The sequence below is a fragment of the Danio rerio genome, chromosome 4 (genome assembly GCF_052040795.2).
Source record: "Danio rerio strain M-AB ecotype USA chromosome 4, GRCz13ab, whole genome shotgun sequence".
Lineage (NCBI taxonomy): Eukaryota > Metazoa > Chordata > Actinopteri > Cypriniformes > Danionidae > Danio > Danio rerio.
Genome location: NC_141024.2, coordinates 43799894 through 43813235, shown reverse-complemented (window position 1 = coordinate 43813235; position 13342 = coordinate 43799894). Strand labels below are relative to the sequence as shown.

General features: G+C 41.1%; 1 protein-coding gene across 4 annotated transcripts in view; it reads right to left on the bottom strand.

Moving 5' to 3' along the window:
- LOC148681103 (uncharacterized) overlaps positions 1–10680 on the bottom strand; it is a 37701-nt gene extending 27021 nt beyond the window's left edge. For all 4 annotated transcript variants that reach the window (XR_015942627.1, XM_088650691.1, XM_088650690.1 and 1 more), the window contains exons 1-2: positions 10627–10680; positions 9764–9911 (exon numbers count right to left, since the gene is read on the bottom strand). Coding sequence is in view for 3 of the 4 variants with exons in the window: in XM_088650691.1 (XP_088506817.1) it covers positions 9764–9848 (85 nt within the window). In the remaining variant the exon portion in view is untranslated. The remainder of the gene's footprint in view (positions 1–9763; positions 9912–10626) is intronic.
- Between the last annotated feature and the right edge of the window lie 2662 nt (positions 10681–13342).

The following is a 13342-nucleotide window of genomic DNA, read 5'->3' as shown; positions in this document are numbered from 1 at the left end:
TGGCGAATCTGCTGGCCTGAAATTATAAGCATTTTTTCTTTCACTTTCATTTGAGTTATAAGTGCTGAGGGTTTTTTTGGCATTTTATTGTGAATATTGTTATATTGTTTTTTTGTTGTTGATACTGCCTATTGTGTGAAAGGTACAAAGTCAAAAGACAAAGTCACTTTTTAGGTGAAAAATGGTCCATGCGAGAAGGCGTGAACTATCATTACTAATGCAATGATTCCCATCTGAGAAGACAAAGACGTACATAATGAATAGGGCCAGACGGAATCTGCGGACGTTTTTTGCTATTTCTGCAGAGAATTTTGGTAAAAATCTGCGGATTTCTTTTTTATTTTAAAATGCATTGTATATAAATCAAATGAACATTTTTATATTAGTCAATAATATTACTGTTTTAATTTAAAACATTTCACTTGCTTATTCGAGCAGAGGTGAGCCGTGTCCCTCGGAGCGTTGCATCTTCTTGGGCGCGTGAACGCGGCACCTCTCTAACAGACATCTGTAGAGCTGCGGGCTAGGTTTTTTTGCTAGGTTTTACAATCTGCGAGTGGAGCCGGTTTCCTCAAGGGTATTAGGTAACCCTTTGGTGATTGAGGAAACAACTCAGTAGGGTGTTCTAACAAGCTTGCGGCGCCATTTTCCCTAACAGGGAGATATATGCGCCTTCTTATCTGTCAGTAAGTTACCCGTCAAGTGAGCCCTGCAGATTCCTGCATGGCCCCCAGCACTGACTCAGCGGAGGAGTCACTTGCTGGCCCACTACGTTGTAGGCCTGCCCGTTGGTCAGCCTGCGTTTTGGGTATAGGTGCCTGCTATGCGTGATCCTCACTAGGTGATCCCAGATGCTTATTCCGCCACAGTTCAGTCCCCCCTCTCGGGTGGACCTGTGTCTTCCCTCTCGGCTAACCCCCTTCTTAGGGCTAGTCCATATGTAATCTTGCCATCTTTTCTCCCCCATTGGATAATGGATGGCCTTCGCAGCGTCCTCCCTATTGGGATTGCACACTACCCAACGTACTGACGTATTTCCTAGAATTATCTAGACGCTCGCGACTTCCAAAAAATATACCTAAATCCGTAAAAATTCCGTTGAAGTGGGATAAGTTAGGGCCAGGGACATGTTGGAGGACCGTGCCTCCCATGATGTGGGTGTGTCACGCTTGCTTGACTATCCTCTCATCGGAGACGTTGGTAAGGTGCAATGGCATTTTTCATAGTTCTCCCAATTCGTGGATTTTCCTAAAATCAAATCCACTAATAGCTTTGGAGTTCTCCATCCGAAGGGGAACGCTCAGGTTACTAAAGTAACCCTCGTTCCCCGAGGAGGGGAACGGAAATGCTATTTACCATCGCCATAATGACTGTCCCTTAGCTGTTAGCAAAGTCTCCTCAGCTTAAAAAGGATGGCGTCTGCTTGCTCCACGTGTGCTTATATGCTGGGTTAATTGGCAATGAAGCACACTAGCACAAGCTTACGCTGCCAATTCATTGGCATTCATTGGCCTGTTCCATACTCTTTCAGATAAGCGACTTCTGAACTGAATCCTCCCAATTCGTGGATTTTCCCAAAATCAAATCCACTAATAGCATTGGAGTTCCCCTCCTCGGTGAACAAGGGTTACTTTAGTAACCTGAGCGTTCTCCTGTGAACTTTGGTTTCAACCACAGTTGTTCCCAAGGGTTTGATTATTGCGGTGTCCGAATTTCTAATTATTTGCATTGTTTCGTTACTGGAACATATTTTAAAAAGTTACTGGCGAGTTACTGACGTGCATTAATGTTGCAAGTTATATATTTTTTTCTTTAAAAAAAGCGTGAATGTCATGCGACAATACAACAGTATTGCTGCTTCAGGATATTTTAGACATATGGACACACTGGATAATTAAGTGAAGCAAATCCACATCACATGCAACTTGATCTCTCATTGTTAAACAAATTTGACAATAAGTGAGCAACATTTTCACGCTAGAAAGTATGGTTTTATGCGGGAATGTTACTGATAAGATATGCTGCTACGGCCCCTTTAAAGACGAGATCAAAGTAGCGTAGTTTGAAGCTCTCACCGCCAGAGCTTAAGACAGGCAGCATTGTCACTAGGGCGGCCAGAGCGACCTTTGACGCACTCGCCACTTTCGTTGTGAACGTACAGTAAGGGGGAAGAGTTTCAAGAAAGAATCTGAGGGAAAAAAAGTTTATTTATATATATATTTTTTTATTTGCAGTTTTAAAAAAAATATATATATTTAACTATCACACAAAACAACTTGATAGACTTGTGAGAGAAAGTAAAAAATTTCATTTTGAAAACGAAATGCATTATTTTTATTTTTTTTGCTGTTTGGAACAACCAACACTCATTTGGGGGATGGTGGGTATCTAGCTTGACAAAGTCAGTTGGTTGTGTCTTTCTCTCGATCTAGCACGACAAAGTCAGTTGGTTGGGTCTTTCTCTCGAACGAAAAGGGTCATTAGTAATACGTTTAGTCTTTGGAACGACCGCTGGGGAACTTAAGTGCGCTCACTGGGGGCGTTGATTAGACCTAGGGGAGAGCCCACCAAGCCATGCCCGGGGAGAGACCACCTTTCTCGGTGTGTCCCCCGCCTGGAGGTGAGTGCGTGACTCCGGGTTTCGCTGACCTGCCGTCAGGGTTTTGGTGAAGGCGGAGAAAACGACACTTAGTGCAATTTTGGGTTTAGAAGTTGAAGGAACCAGGGGTCTAAGAGCAGGCCTGTTGCCCCATAAGGCACAACCGAACCCGGGCAAGGCCGGTGCGCTGAACCCCATGGGAGTCGGGGGTCTCATGGCTGAGCTGTCAAGCCACGAGAGAGCATCCGTTTCCCCGCAGGTCGCCGCACGAGCGCCTCGGAGAGGCAGGGGGACGCAGCTGAGCTGTCAACTCGCGCCAAGGCGTCCGTTTCCCTGCAGGCCACCGTGCGCGCGTCCTGGAGGGGCAGGGGGCCCTATGGCTGAATTGTCAAGTCGCAAGAAAGTCCGTCTCCGCGCAGGCGGGCGCCGCAGCCGATTGGGTCACCAGTGGTACGTGAGTTGTCAGAAAGCTAGAGGGTCTTTGAGGACCAGTGCTTGCCCGGGAAGAGTGGGGGTGTCCCTGGGCAGAAAGCGCGTTAAGTGAGGCCTTGGAGGCCAGTGGTCCACCAGCGGTCCACCAGGTGCTCGGGGAGAGACCACCTTTCTCGGCGTGTCCCGCGCCTGGAGGTGCGTGCGTGACTCCGGGTTTGGTGAAGGTGAAGAAAATGACACTTAGTGCAATTTTGGGTTTAGCGGTTGAAGAAACCCGGGGTCTAAGAGCAGGCCTGTTGCCCCAGAAGGCGCGACCGAACCCGGGCAAGGCGGGTGCGCTGAACCCCATGGGAGTCAGGGGTCCCATGGCTGAGCTGTCAAGCCGCGAGAGAGCGTCCGGATCCCCGCAGGTCGCCACGCGGGCGCCTCGGAGAGGCAGGGGGACACAGCCAAGCCGTCCGAGAGGCAAAACCGCGCCAAGGCGTCCGTTTCCCTGCAGGTCGCCGCACGCGCGCCTCGGAGAAGCAGGGGGACGCAGCTGAGCTGTCAACCCACGCCAAGGCGTCTGTTTTCCCACAGGCCACCGCGCGCGCGTCCCAGAGGGGCAGGGGGCTCCATGGCTGAGGTGTCAAGCCGCAAGAGAGCTTCCGTTTCCCCGCAGGTCACCGCGCGCGCGCCTCGGAGAGGCAGGGGGTCGCAGCTGAGCTGTCAACCCACGCCAAGGCGTCCATTTCCCCGCAGGCCACCGCACGCGTTCCGGAGGGGCAGGGGGCCCCATGGCTGAGCTGTCAAGCCACGAGAGACCGTCCGTCTCCCCGCGGTAAACACAGGATTTCTTTATTCCCTGAGGCTAGAACTACGTGCCCCTGGTGCCCCATCCATGACACAAAGGCCGGTGGTGCCCCATTCACAAACACAAAGACCGTTTGGGCCACCAGCGGTACGTCTTGGCCAGTTGGGTCACCAGCGGCACGTCTGTCTTGCCCGTGCATTTTGGAGAAGTTATTGTCCCCGGACTTAATAGTGGGGTGCCCGGGCACTGCTGGTGATCAGGTGCCAAATCCAGAGGGTCCTTTGGGACCGGCGCTTGTCCCGGAGAGTGGGGGCTCCCTAGGCATACAGCACGTGACACAAGGCCCCCGGAGGTAAGTGGCTCCAGGCCCAGAGTGGAGCTTGGCTGGCCGGAGAGCGTGTGGGCTCCCCGTGCATACAGCGCGTGACACAAGGCCCCCGGAGGTCAGTGGCTCCATCAGTGGTTCACCAGCGGCACCGTTTACGCATCTGGAGCGATAGAGGTCCAACAGGGATACGTGTGGCCTGGCGCTCACTGGGGGCGTTGATTAGACCCAGGCCCGAGTCCACCAAGTCATGCCCGATGGGAGACCACCCTTCCTAGCCTGCTTGTCGGGACGTCCCGCACCGGAAGGTATTTGCCCGATACCAACATTTTCTGACCTGCCATCGGGTTTTCGGTGAAAGCGATGAATAACGGACTTAGTCTTTGACAGTTTTGCTGTCTGACCCCTCCGTTACTGACCGATAGGAGCTAGTTCAATTCAATTCAATTCAGCTTTATAGCTTTTTTGTATAGCGCTTTTACAATGTAGATTGTGTCAAAGCAGCTTCACATAAATGGTCATAGTAACTGGAACAGTGTGGTTCAGTAACTGGAACAGTTTAGTTTCAGTTTTAGTGTGATGCCCCAGGGGTTAGGCCCCCACCCAGGCCCCCCAAAGCACCAATGGGTTGGCCTCTATGGGTGTGGTAGTTTTCTCCTCGTCCTGGGCGTTCTTTCAGGAAGCCGTGGGGGTGTCCCTCCACACACAGCACCCCCCCTTCCCGCCTCGATCCGTGGGTGAGGACCCAGATGGCCCGTCTGACTTTGATCCAGAACTTGTCTGCTGCTCAGCCCGCCCCCCTGGACTCCGTTTCCCCCCCGCCGATACTTGGCCCGTACCCCGCCCCACGAGGGCTGGAGGATGCTCGGTGAGTTCGGTCGAGTCACCCGGCGTGGTGAATCGAGTCCCCAGGGGCAGCGTAGGGAACGAGCTGGTGTAGGCTTCGATTCTCCCCCCGCCCGAGTGTGTGCGTTAGCATCCCGTCCATCCGCCCGCAATGCCGCCCACCCCCTGGGTTTATCCTCGCTGGTTCCAGGCTGACCCCCACCCCACCTACCCTGTTCCCCTGTGTTCTTCCCCTTTAAGAAATAGATGTCCACCAAAGTCATGACGCAAAAGTGTACACCGTCTCCGCCTTCTTATGAACCGCTGCACCTGGCGTGTGGGTCTCTTTCCCCCTGTCTCCTCACCTGACTCTTTGTTGAGTATTTGCAGAGTTTCTGTTCATTTTAATGCCGTGTTTTTTCTGACCACAGTCTACATTTTGCGTGCGTCTCTTACGACCATTGTAATAACACAGCCTTTAAAAACAGTACACGGAGGGAGAAAAGAGAGTATGCCTACACTGTTAATTATCCTTATTTTGCAAAAGCACACAAGTTTGTTGTCCTTGTGAGTGTACACAATAAAAACTAGACACTTAACAGATTCAATCGATGTATATACGATCAAAACTAAAAGTGTAATTGAAGTTCTTTTTGGCATTATGAGGAGAAGATGCATAAAAATGTGTACACACGGTCTTCAAACCCCTTATGTAAGAGTCTAATTGTTGTTATTCTGAGATTGTATGTAGCGCAGTCTACAAAATTTTTGCGAGTGTTGAAGCTGGTCTCTGCTGATAAAACTCCAAACTATCTACAGTAAACTTTCTTTTAATTAAAACTCTGACTCCTGCTCTTCTTCATCTGAATTTTGAGATAAAACTGTTGGTCCCCCTACAAAGTATATTTATGCATGCACACTATAATCTGCTGTTTTACTCCCCTGAACTCCATATGAAAGACAGAAACTTTTTGAACAGGCCTATTTAAAAGGTGAATGCTGCCAACTGATGATCAACAGTAAAAATGTCACATTTGACCTCTTCCTAACAGGGAAAACACCAACAATCTAGAATCCATGGCTTTGTGGTTAAAAATGTGGTTATAATAGAAGTCAATGGTTTAAAAATAGCCAGGAACATAATGGAAGAGTGTAGTGCTGCACGAATAATCATATTACTATCACAATAACGATATTTGTGGCCCACAACCAATGATTAAATATAGTCACGATTTTACAGTATAAACACCAAACCGTTATTTTAATGAGTGGAGTTTACGGATTGTACTGCAACACAAGCATGAGGTGACTGCGTCTAGTTTGCAAGTGTTTTTTTTTTCCGAGGAATGTAATGTTGATCAGGTAGCCTTTGCTCCTGTTCAATCCAAACTTCCCAAGGTAACACAACAAATCTCATTAACCACCTTAAAAACCATCTCAAAGTGGCTATCATTAGTAGGTTATGCCGAGTTCAGACTGCATGATTTTAAAAGTAGTTGTGTCACAGATGTTTTCACACTTCATGACTATCTGAGCAAGCGTTTCGTCGTTGCTTTGTTTACACTGCAAGATGCATCGACGACAGGGACTTTCACATTGCATGATTTTACTATAGGAAGAATCGCAGACAACTTCGTCCAAACTACGTCTCACAGCCAAAAACATGTAGTATATCTTTTGTTATTAACTACATAATGAGAAAGAAGCCTTTAATGGGGTAGCAAATGTACATATTTGCTCACCTGGGTTTAAAGGGAATTAGCCATTTCTCCTCAACGTTGCTAATAAACTAATTTCTTTCTGTATGAAACGTCAAACATACACGGTTGCTCCTGAGTCCTGTCAAACCTCCATTAGTTTTTCCTCCATTTTGTGGGTCAAAATAAACCGAAAAAGAGCGCTTTTAACTTCCCTCCAGCCTCCCACTGGCCTGCAGCAGGTATACACACGCGCACACACAACTGAATGCTGCTCTCTCATTGGCTGTAGGCGATCGCTGATGTTATTTTCAGTCAAAACTCATTTCACACGCCATGATTTGAATCGCCAACAGCCCCAGATATTTAGCAGGCCCAATATCTTGCAGGCATCAGCGATTCTCTCAGCTCGCGTCTTTGATAGTTTAAAATGTGTGATTGTCACTCACATGCACGAGCAGCGATTTGCCTGTGATTTCAGGCATTTGTCTGCGATTTCTCAAAACCTGTCGGTGAGCCAAAATCGGGGCTAAAATCACGCAGTCTAAACTAGGCATTAATGAGCTCAGGACAAATCTGTTTTGCATTTTTCTATGCATTACTAACATTACTAAACATTTGTTAACAAAATATTTGCAGAAATTTAGCAGTTTTTTCCTGGCGCGTTTGCCAGTCATGTAGACAGAAGACACTATCCAATTGTTTCAATGAAAAATAAAAAGTCACTGTGGCCCTGTTTACGCAGGTATTCAGGTTAGTTTTCATCAATCTGATGCAACTTTTATTATTTATAAGAAAAGAAAATGCAATTAAAAGTTTCAGAATTACCTCAATTTATAAAAAGACTAGCCTATTTTATGCATTAAATAAAGAAATAGATTAATTTACTAATTTCCTTCATTTCCTATTACCATGGACTTTATTCAGTTTTAGTTTTTTTTTTTATAAATATATAATTATTTTTTAGGGGTTTTCACTTTTATTTGGATAGGACAGTGGAAATTTTACAGACAGGAAAGTGGTAATCAGAGATAGGGAAAGGATCGACAAAGGACCACAAGCCAGGAATCGAACTCGGTCGCCGTGAGCACCTTGGTGCTATGAGTCGATGCACTAACCACTAGGCTTTTGGCGCCGACAGTTTTACAGTTTAAATATGTGTATAAGCTTTTTTTAAATAATCTTTTAACAAATATTCAGCACATTGAAAGTAATTAAATTATCTTGTCTTTTGTTTTAAAAATGTATGCAAAGGAATTGATTGCACATGCATTGCTCTCATGCCACGTTTTCAAGGATAAACTCTCGTCTGTGTGCTGCTTTGAAAAGAATAGAATTATTTAAAAGCACATTAAAGACTATACACATAAAATAAAACAGTCAAAGGTGTATCTTATGGAGAAAAACACCAATTGACAAACGCTGCTTTTGGTTTTTAAACAAATCAAGCAGATTTAAAAAAAATCTAATTTGCAGAAAAGAAATGACAAACATTTTGCAAAAGGACAAACTTAAACATATCGGCACTGTTAAAAGAACATACTACTTTATATATTCTTTTGACTCCAATACAACAGCTAAAGCCCCGGTCAGATCACATGATTTTTACTGTAGTTTATGAAAGTCACTACGTCAGATCATGCAATTTTTATTTTTTTTATTAAATCTTGACTTGTCGTGGGTAGCAAATGTGCCAGACTACACGTTCCTTCACAATCAGTCATCCTGTGATGTCTACAATGATGGTTATTTCCCAAAGCGGTCACATAGGTTGCTATAACAATATATATGAGCAATATCACACGAGTAGCCGTGCGATATGGCTGTATATCGGCACTGGTGGGAGGCGTGCGTTGGCACGAGGGCGCAGGCCGAGTGCCGATATACAGCCATATCACACTGCTATGAGTGTGATATTGCGTTTATACAACAGTTTGACGGCATAGTTGTGTATATAAAAACAAAATCAAACATGGAGAGTCTCAAAAAATGTTTTTTTTCTTTTCTCATTTTCAATTTGTTTGTTTTTTAAATATTATTTTAATCTGAATAAACACTGATGCTTGCAGACAATAATAATGCATTTTATTTAAAGGGGCCTTTTATGACACTCAAGGTCACCGTACAGGACAGCTAGAACAATCAGTTCAAGTAAAAACATAATAAAAATAATAGCAATAGCAAAATCAAAACAACACAAACTTAGCAAATTTAGCATTTAGCACATTTAAAATTGGGGGCTTCCACGTTTTTTGACATATTTTAAACCAGGGTTTCTGCAGGTTTCACCAAGTTATATTAATTGAACCATAATGATAAATAGAGTTAAAATGACCTTATTGAATGAAAAGTTTAAGATTTTATTGAGATGGATTGTTAGTGATTGTATGGGTTTTGGCCAGATTGGGTAGCAAAAGATGAACAAAGGAAAATGAAGACTTGTTTAAAAAAGGTTTAAGACCTACAACCAAATATTTCAGTAAATTTAAAACTTTTTAAGCCCTAAAATTTGGATTTTGGAATTTACAACATTTTAAGACCCCGTGAAAACCGTGTTTAAACATAATAGCCCTGGTAATTAGTTATTATAATAATAATGTAATTTTAACTCAGATACTATCTGTGAGAACTAGTAACAACTTCTAGAAACAAGCTTAAACCTATAAAGTTGATGAAAAAAAGGGAATTGTGATCACCGTGACATATTAGTACAAAGTACTAAGCCAACACTATCACTGTAATAGCAGATATCTTCTATGAGAATACTGTAGGTCAAATATCGTCAGCTCAGTTAAACTTTTTTAATTTATAGTTTTTATTTATTTTATATAGGGTCAGTGCTCAAGGACTCTTTAAAAACAGTAGGAGAACTAGAAAAGCAATAACCTTAAGAAGGTTGAGAAAATGGGAAACTAATAACACATAAAAAAATATTGACAAAAAACATGAGAACAAGTAACAAGAAACAAACTCATTCCTCTTTCAATGAGTGCTTATGTGCATTTAGGAGAACTAGGCAGCACACTCAAGGCTGCAAGATGGATTTAATTTAGTATTCTTATTATTAAAAATATATCAATAAGAAAACCAACCTGTTTGTTCCACCAGATCTTCCTGTTTGACTCTGAATGTTTCTTCAATCTTCACATCTTCACTCTCCTCTTTAATAAACGCCATCTTTATAACAGTGTGGAGATCAGTCACTTCAGCAGGAGTTTTTCTGTGTTTGGACACTTTATCCTGATTAAAATGAACAAAACAATAAAAATATCCTGTTTAAAATTAATAAAACTATGAAAATAAACAAAATAACTTCATAGAAGTAAATTTGGTTTTATATTCAAACATTCAGACTGTCCCCTTAATAATATAACTTTATAAAAGTATTATTTTCAAACTCTAAATAGTAAAATCATATTAGCAGCAAATGACTATCAAAGTACAACATTGTTCACAGTCAAATAAACAGTGTTAATGTTGTTTTCAAGTCATATCTGCATGCTAATTCCAATCGAATATTCAAAGTAACATGGTAAACAATACAGAGACTTCTAAATGAACGAATGTGCGAATATAAAACCAACTTTACCTCTATAATAACTTCTCTTCAACACTTGCTTCAACAGTTTCTTTATATGAGAGTAATTAACAAATAGAAATCAGGTAAAAGAGTAAGTCTGAGTAAGAAACAATGACCTGATTAAAACTAGTACTCCATTTCTTGTATACTTTGAATGGAATGACATTATGCTATTTAATAAATTAAAACACTTATTACACACATTTCTGTTAACTTATTCAAACAATAGCTCTCAGTACTGTGAGTAAAACAGTGCTACGTTGTATAAAGGGTTAAATAATATTGTCAACAGCAGGTTCATAATTTAGCATCGGGTAAAAAGCCTGAAACTTTAATCAATCGGTTTATTTTCATGTAAAAGTTTTAAACACAAACCTTTCTCCAGCTGAATCCCAGCGCAGGAGCGGCGCAGCCTTATGACGTCACACCCCACGCCAAAATAAAAGTCTTTTCGTTTAGCTTTCTTTGCCACAATATAGCAGTTATATTGATACATTTCTCTTTCGTTTTCCACTTTTCACTATATCTGCTCTCTCTCTCTTTCTCTTTCACACACACACACACACACACACACACACACACGCACACACACACGCACAGGCACACACACACACACACAGGCACAGATAAACAGTATTTGAAGTTGATCAAAACCTTTAATCTAAACATTTTTAGAACAATTTTGAAAAACTTTTTTAATCCAGTTTATGATGACTCACATTACTATTAATATCCAAATCTCATCCTCGTAATAATGACATCTACTTTCCTATTAATACAACTTTACAGGCTATATCTAGGGTTTTAGTGCAGTCTAGGGTGTACAATAGGCACTCAGGCATTATCCACAACCTGTTGTTTCAATCCCCTGTAAATTCTCATTAAGTACAAACTTAAAAAAAAAAAAAAAACTACAACTTGAAATATATCTTAACCCTCCAAAACAGCTATTTTCCCACCTCAGGCACACAATCCTTATTAATTATGTTGCTTTTCTTTAGGCAAGAGAGCCTCTCTTGTACCACACCGTTACGGACAATATGTATAATATTACAGAAGTAAAATAACTAATTGCTTTTTGATTTTAAATGTTTTCCAAAATTATCTTTTATACAGCTATCAATGGAAAGTCTGTAGTTGAATCAATTTTTTTATTATTACATTTTTACCTTTGAAAAATAAATTTGACATCTCAATTGCCTCATTGTTTTCACTGAAAAAACAAATTAACTTAAAAAGAACAAATCAACTTACATTTTTATTCATTAAGTCCACACAGCAAGAACACCATTCAACATTCATTTATGTAACATTTCATTTCCTTTCCATAAACCTGTAAGAAAATGACAGTGTGACGGGGTGGTATCTGCTGTGACAGGGTTGTTCACTGTGACAAGGTGGTAAGGACAATGTATTTTAAAAGTAATTCAACCAGTGTAAACCTTTAAACACGGTCATTTGTGAAATATATATATATATATATATATATATATATATATATATATATATATATATATATATATATATATATATATATATATATAGATTTTTATATTTTGAGGTATGTAAAATTAGACCATTGAGGTAAGATGGACCACCTTGGCTGGATCAGTTGGCATTTCTGAGTGGTGTTTGCATGTTCTTCCCGTGTTGGTGTGGGTTTTCTCCGGTTTCCCCTACAAGTCCAAACACATGTGGTATAGGTGAATTGGGTAAGCTAAATTGTCCTTAATCTATGTGTGTGAATGAGTATGGGAGTTTCCCATGATGGAAGGGCATCCGCTGCGTAAAACATATGCTGGATAAGTTGGTGGTTCATTCTGCTGTGGTAACCAAAGAATAATAATGGGACTAAGCCAAAAAGAATGAATGCTGAGCACTGTATGTCCAATAATGTTTAATCTGAACTGTGTGCTACTCTTTATGGAAGCAGATCTGTCTGCAATTATGTTATAAGATGTGAAATTTTTAATTATAAACAGATATATTTTGAATGTTTGAGTGAAGGATAATGAGTGAATGACTAAAAATGAGTGTTTGAAAGAGAAAGTAATGAAGTGTGCGAGAGACCAAACAGAGTTAAATTAACAAAAAAAAAAAAATAAAATACAAATTTATTTGATTAGCCCTAAAGAATTTTTGATTTCATACATCTTCACATTCAAATATGCAGAACCACACCATCACATCCCTTTACCACCCCAGCACAATAAAAAAATGTGACAGGGTGGTAAAGTGCATGCAAAAATGGCTGCAAATATCCCCTGTGGTCAAGTTCCTCACCTAGCATACCTTCATTCAATCTGAAAATGTACTCTTCTTTGCTTTATAAATGTAAAAAAAAAACAGTTTACCCTATCTATTTTGCGTGACAGAGTGGTTCGGTAAGCTTGACAGACCCTGTCTAACAAGAAAAAAGAAAAAAAAAAAAAAAAAACAGAAATGTAAATACATTTTTGTAATTCCCTGCTTTTAGTCAATTTTGTTTTGTGATGTAATTTAAAGCAAAAGTACATCATTTACAGATGAAACAAGTTAGTGTGACGGGGTGGTAAGTCACCTGGGATGCACACAAATCAGGAAATATTTACAAAAAATATATAAAATGTATAAATTAAATATATCTTATGAAAATAGAAACAAACATATAAACCTCAAAACAATAAAAACTTAGGAGGGAAAAAGTCATTTATTTGGTGATATTTTAGGTGCAAATTCAATGCTGATCAGCACAGACATGTGCAATCTGTTATGTAATCATTAAAAAAGTATATAAAATAAAGAATATTACACTTTAACAATCATCATTTATAATGTATCATGCTAGCAGGAAGCCTTGAATTAATTACTTTAAGCTTTGGAAAAACAATTTAGGACATTTTGTGCTTCATGCAGCTCATCAAATGTTACAGACACAAATGGCACCCGTTTGACCCATTAATGTTTAGAGTAAAGCTTATGATCAACTCCAAATACTGAATATATTTGTGTCTATGTATGTGGAAAACGAGGGAGAAATGTATCAACAAGTCATGATTGCAACAGTAAGTAGCAATAAAAAGCTAAACAAAGACTCTTATTTTGGCGTGTT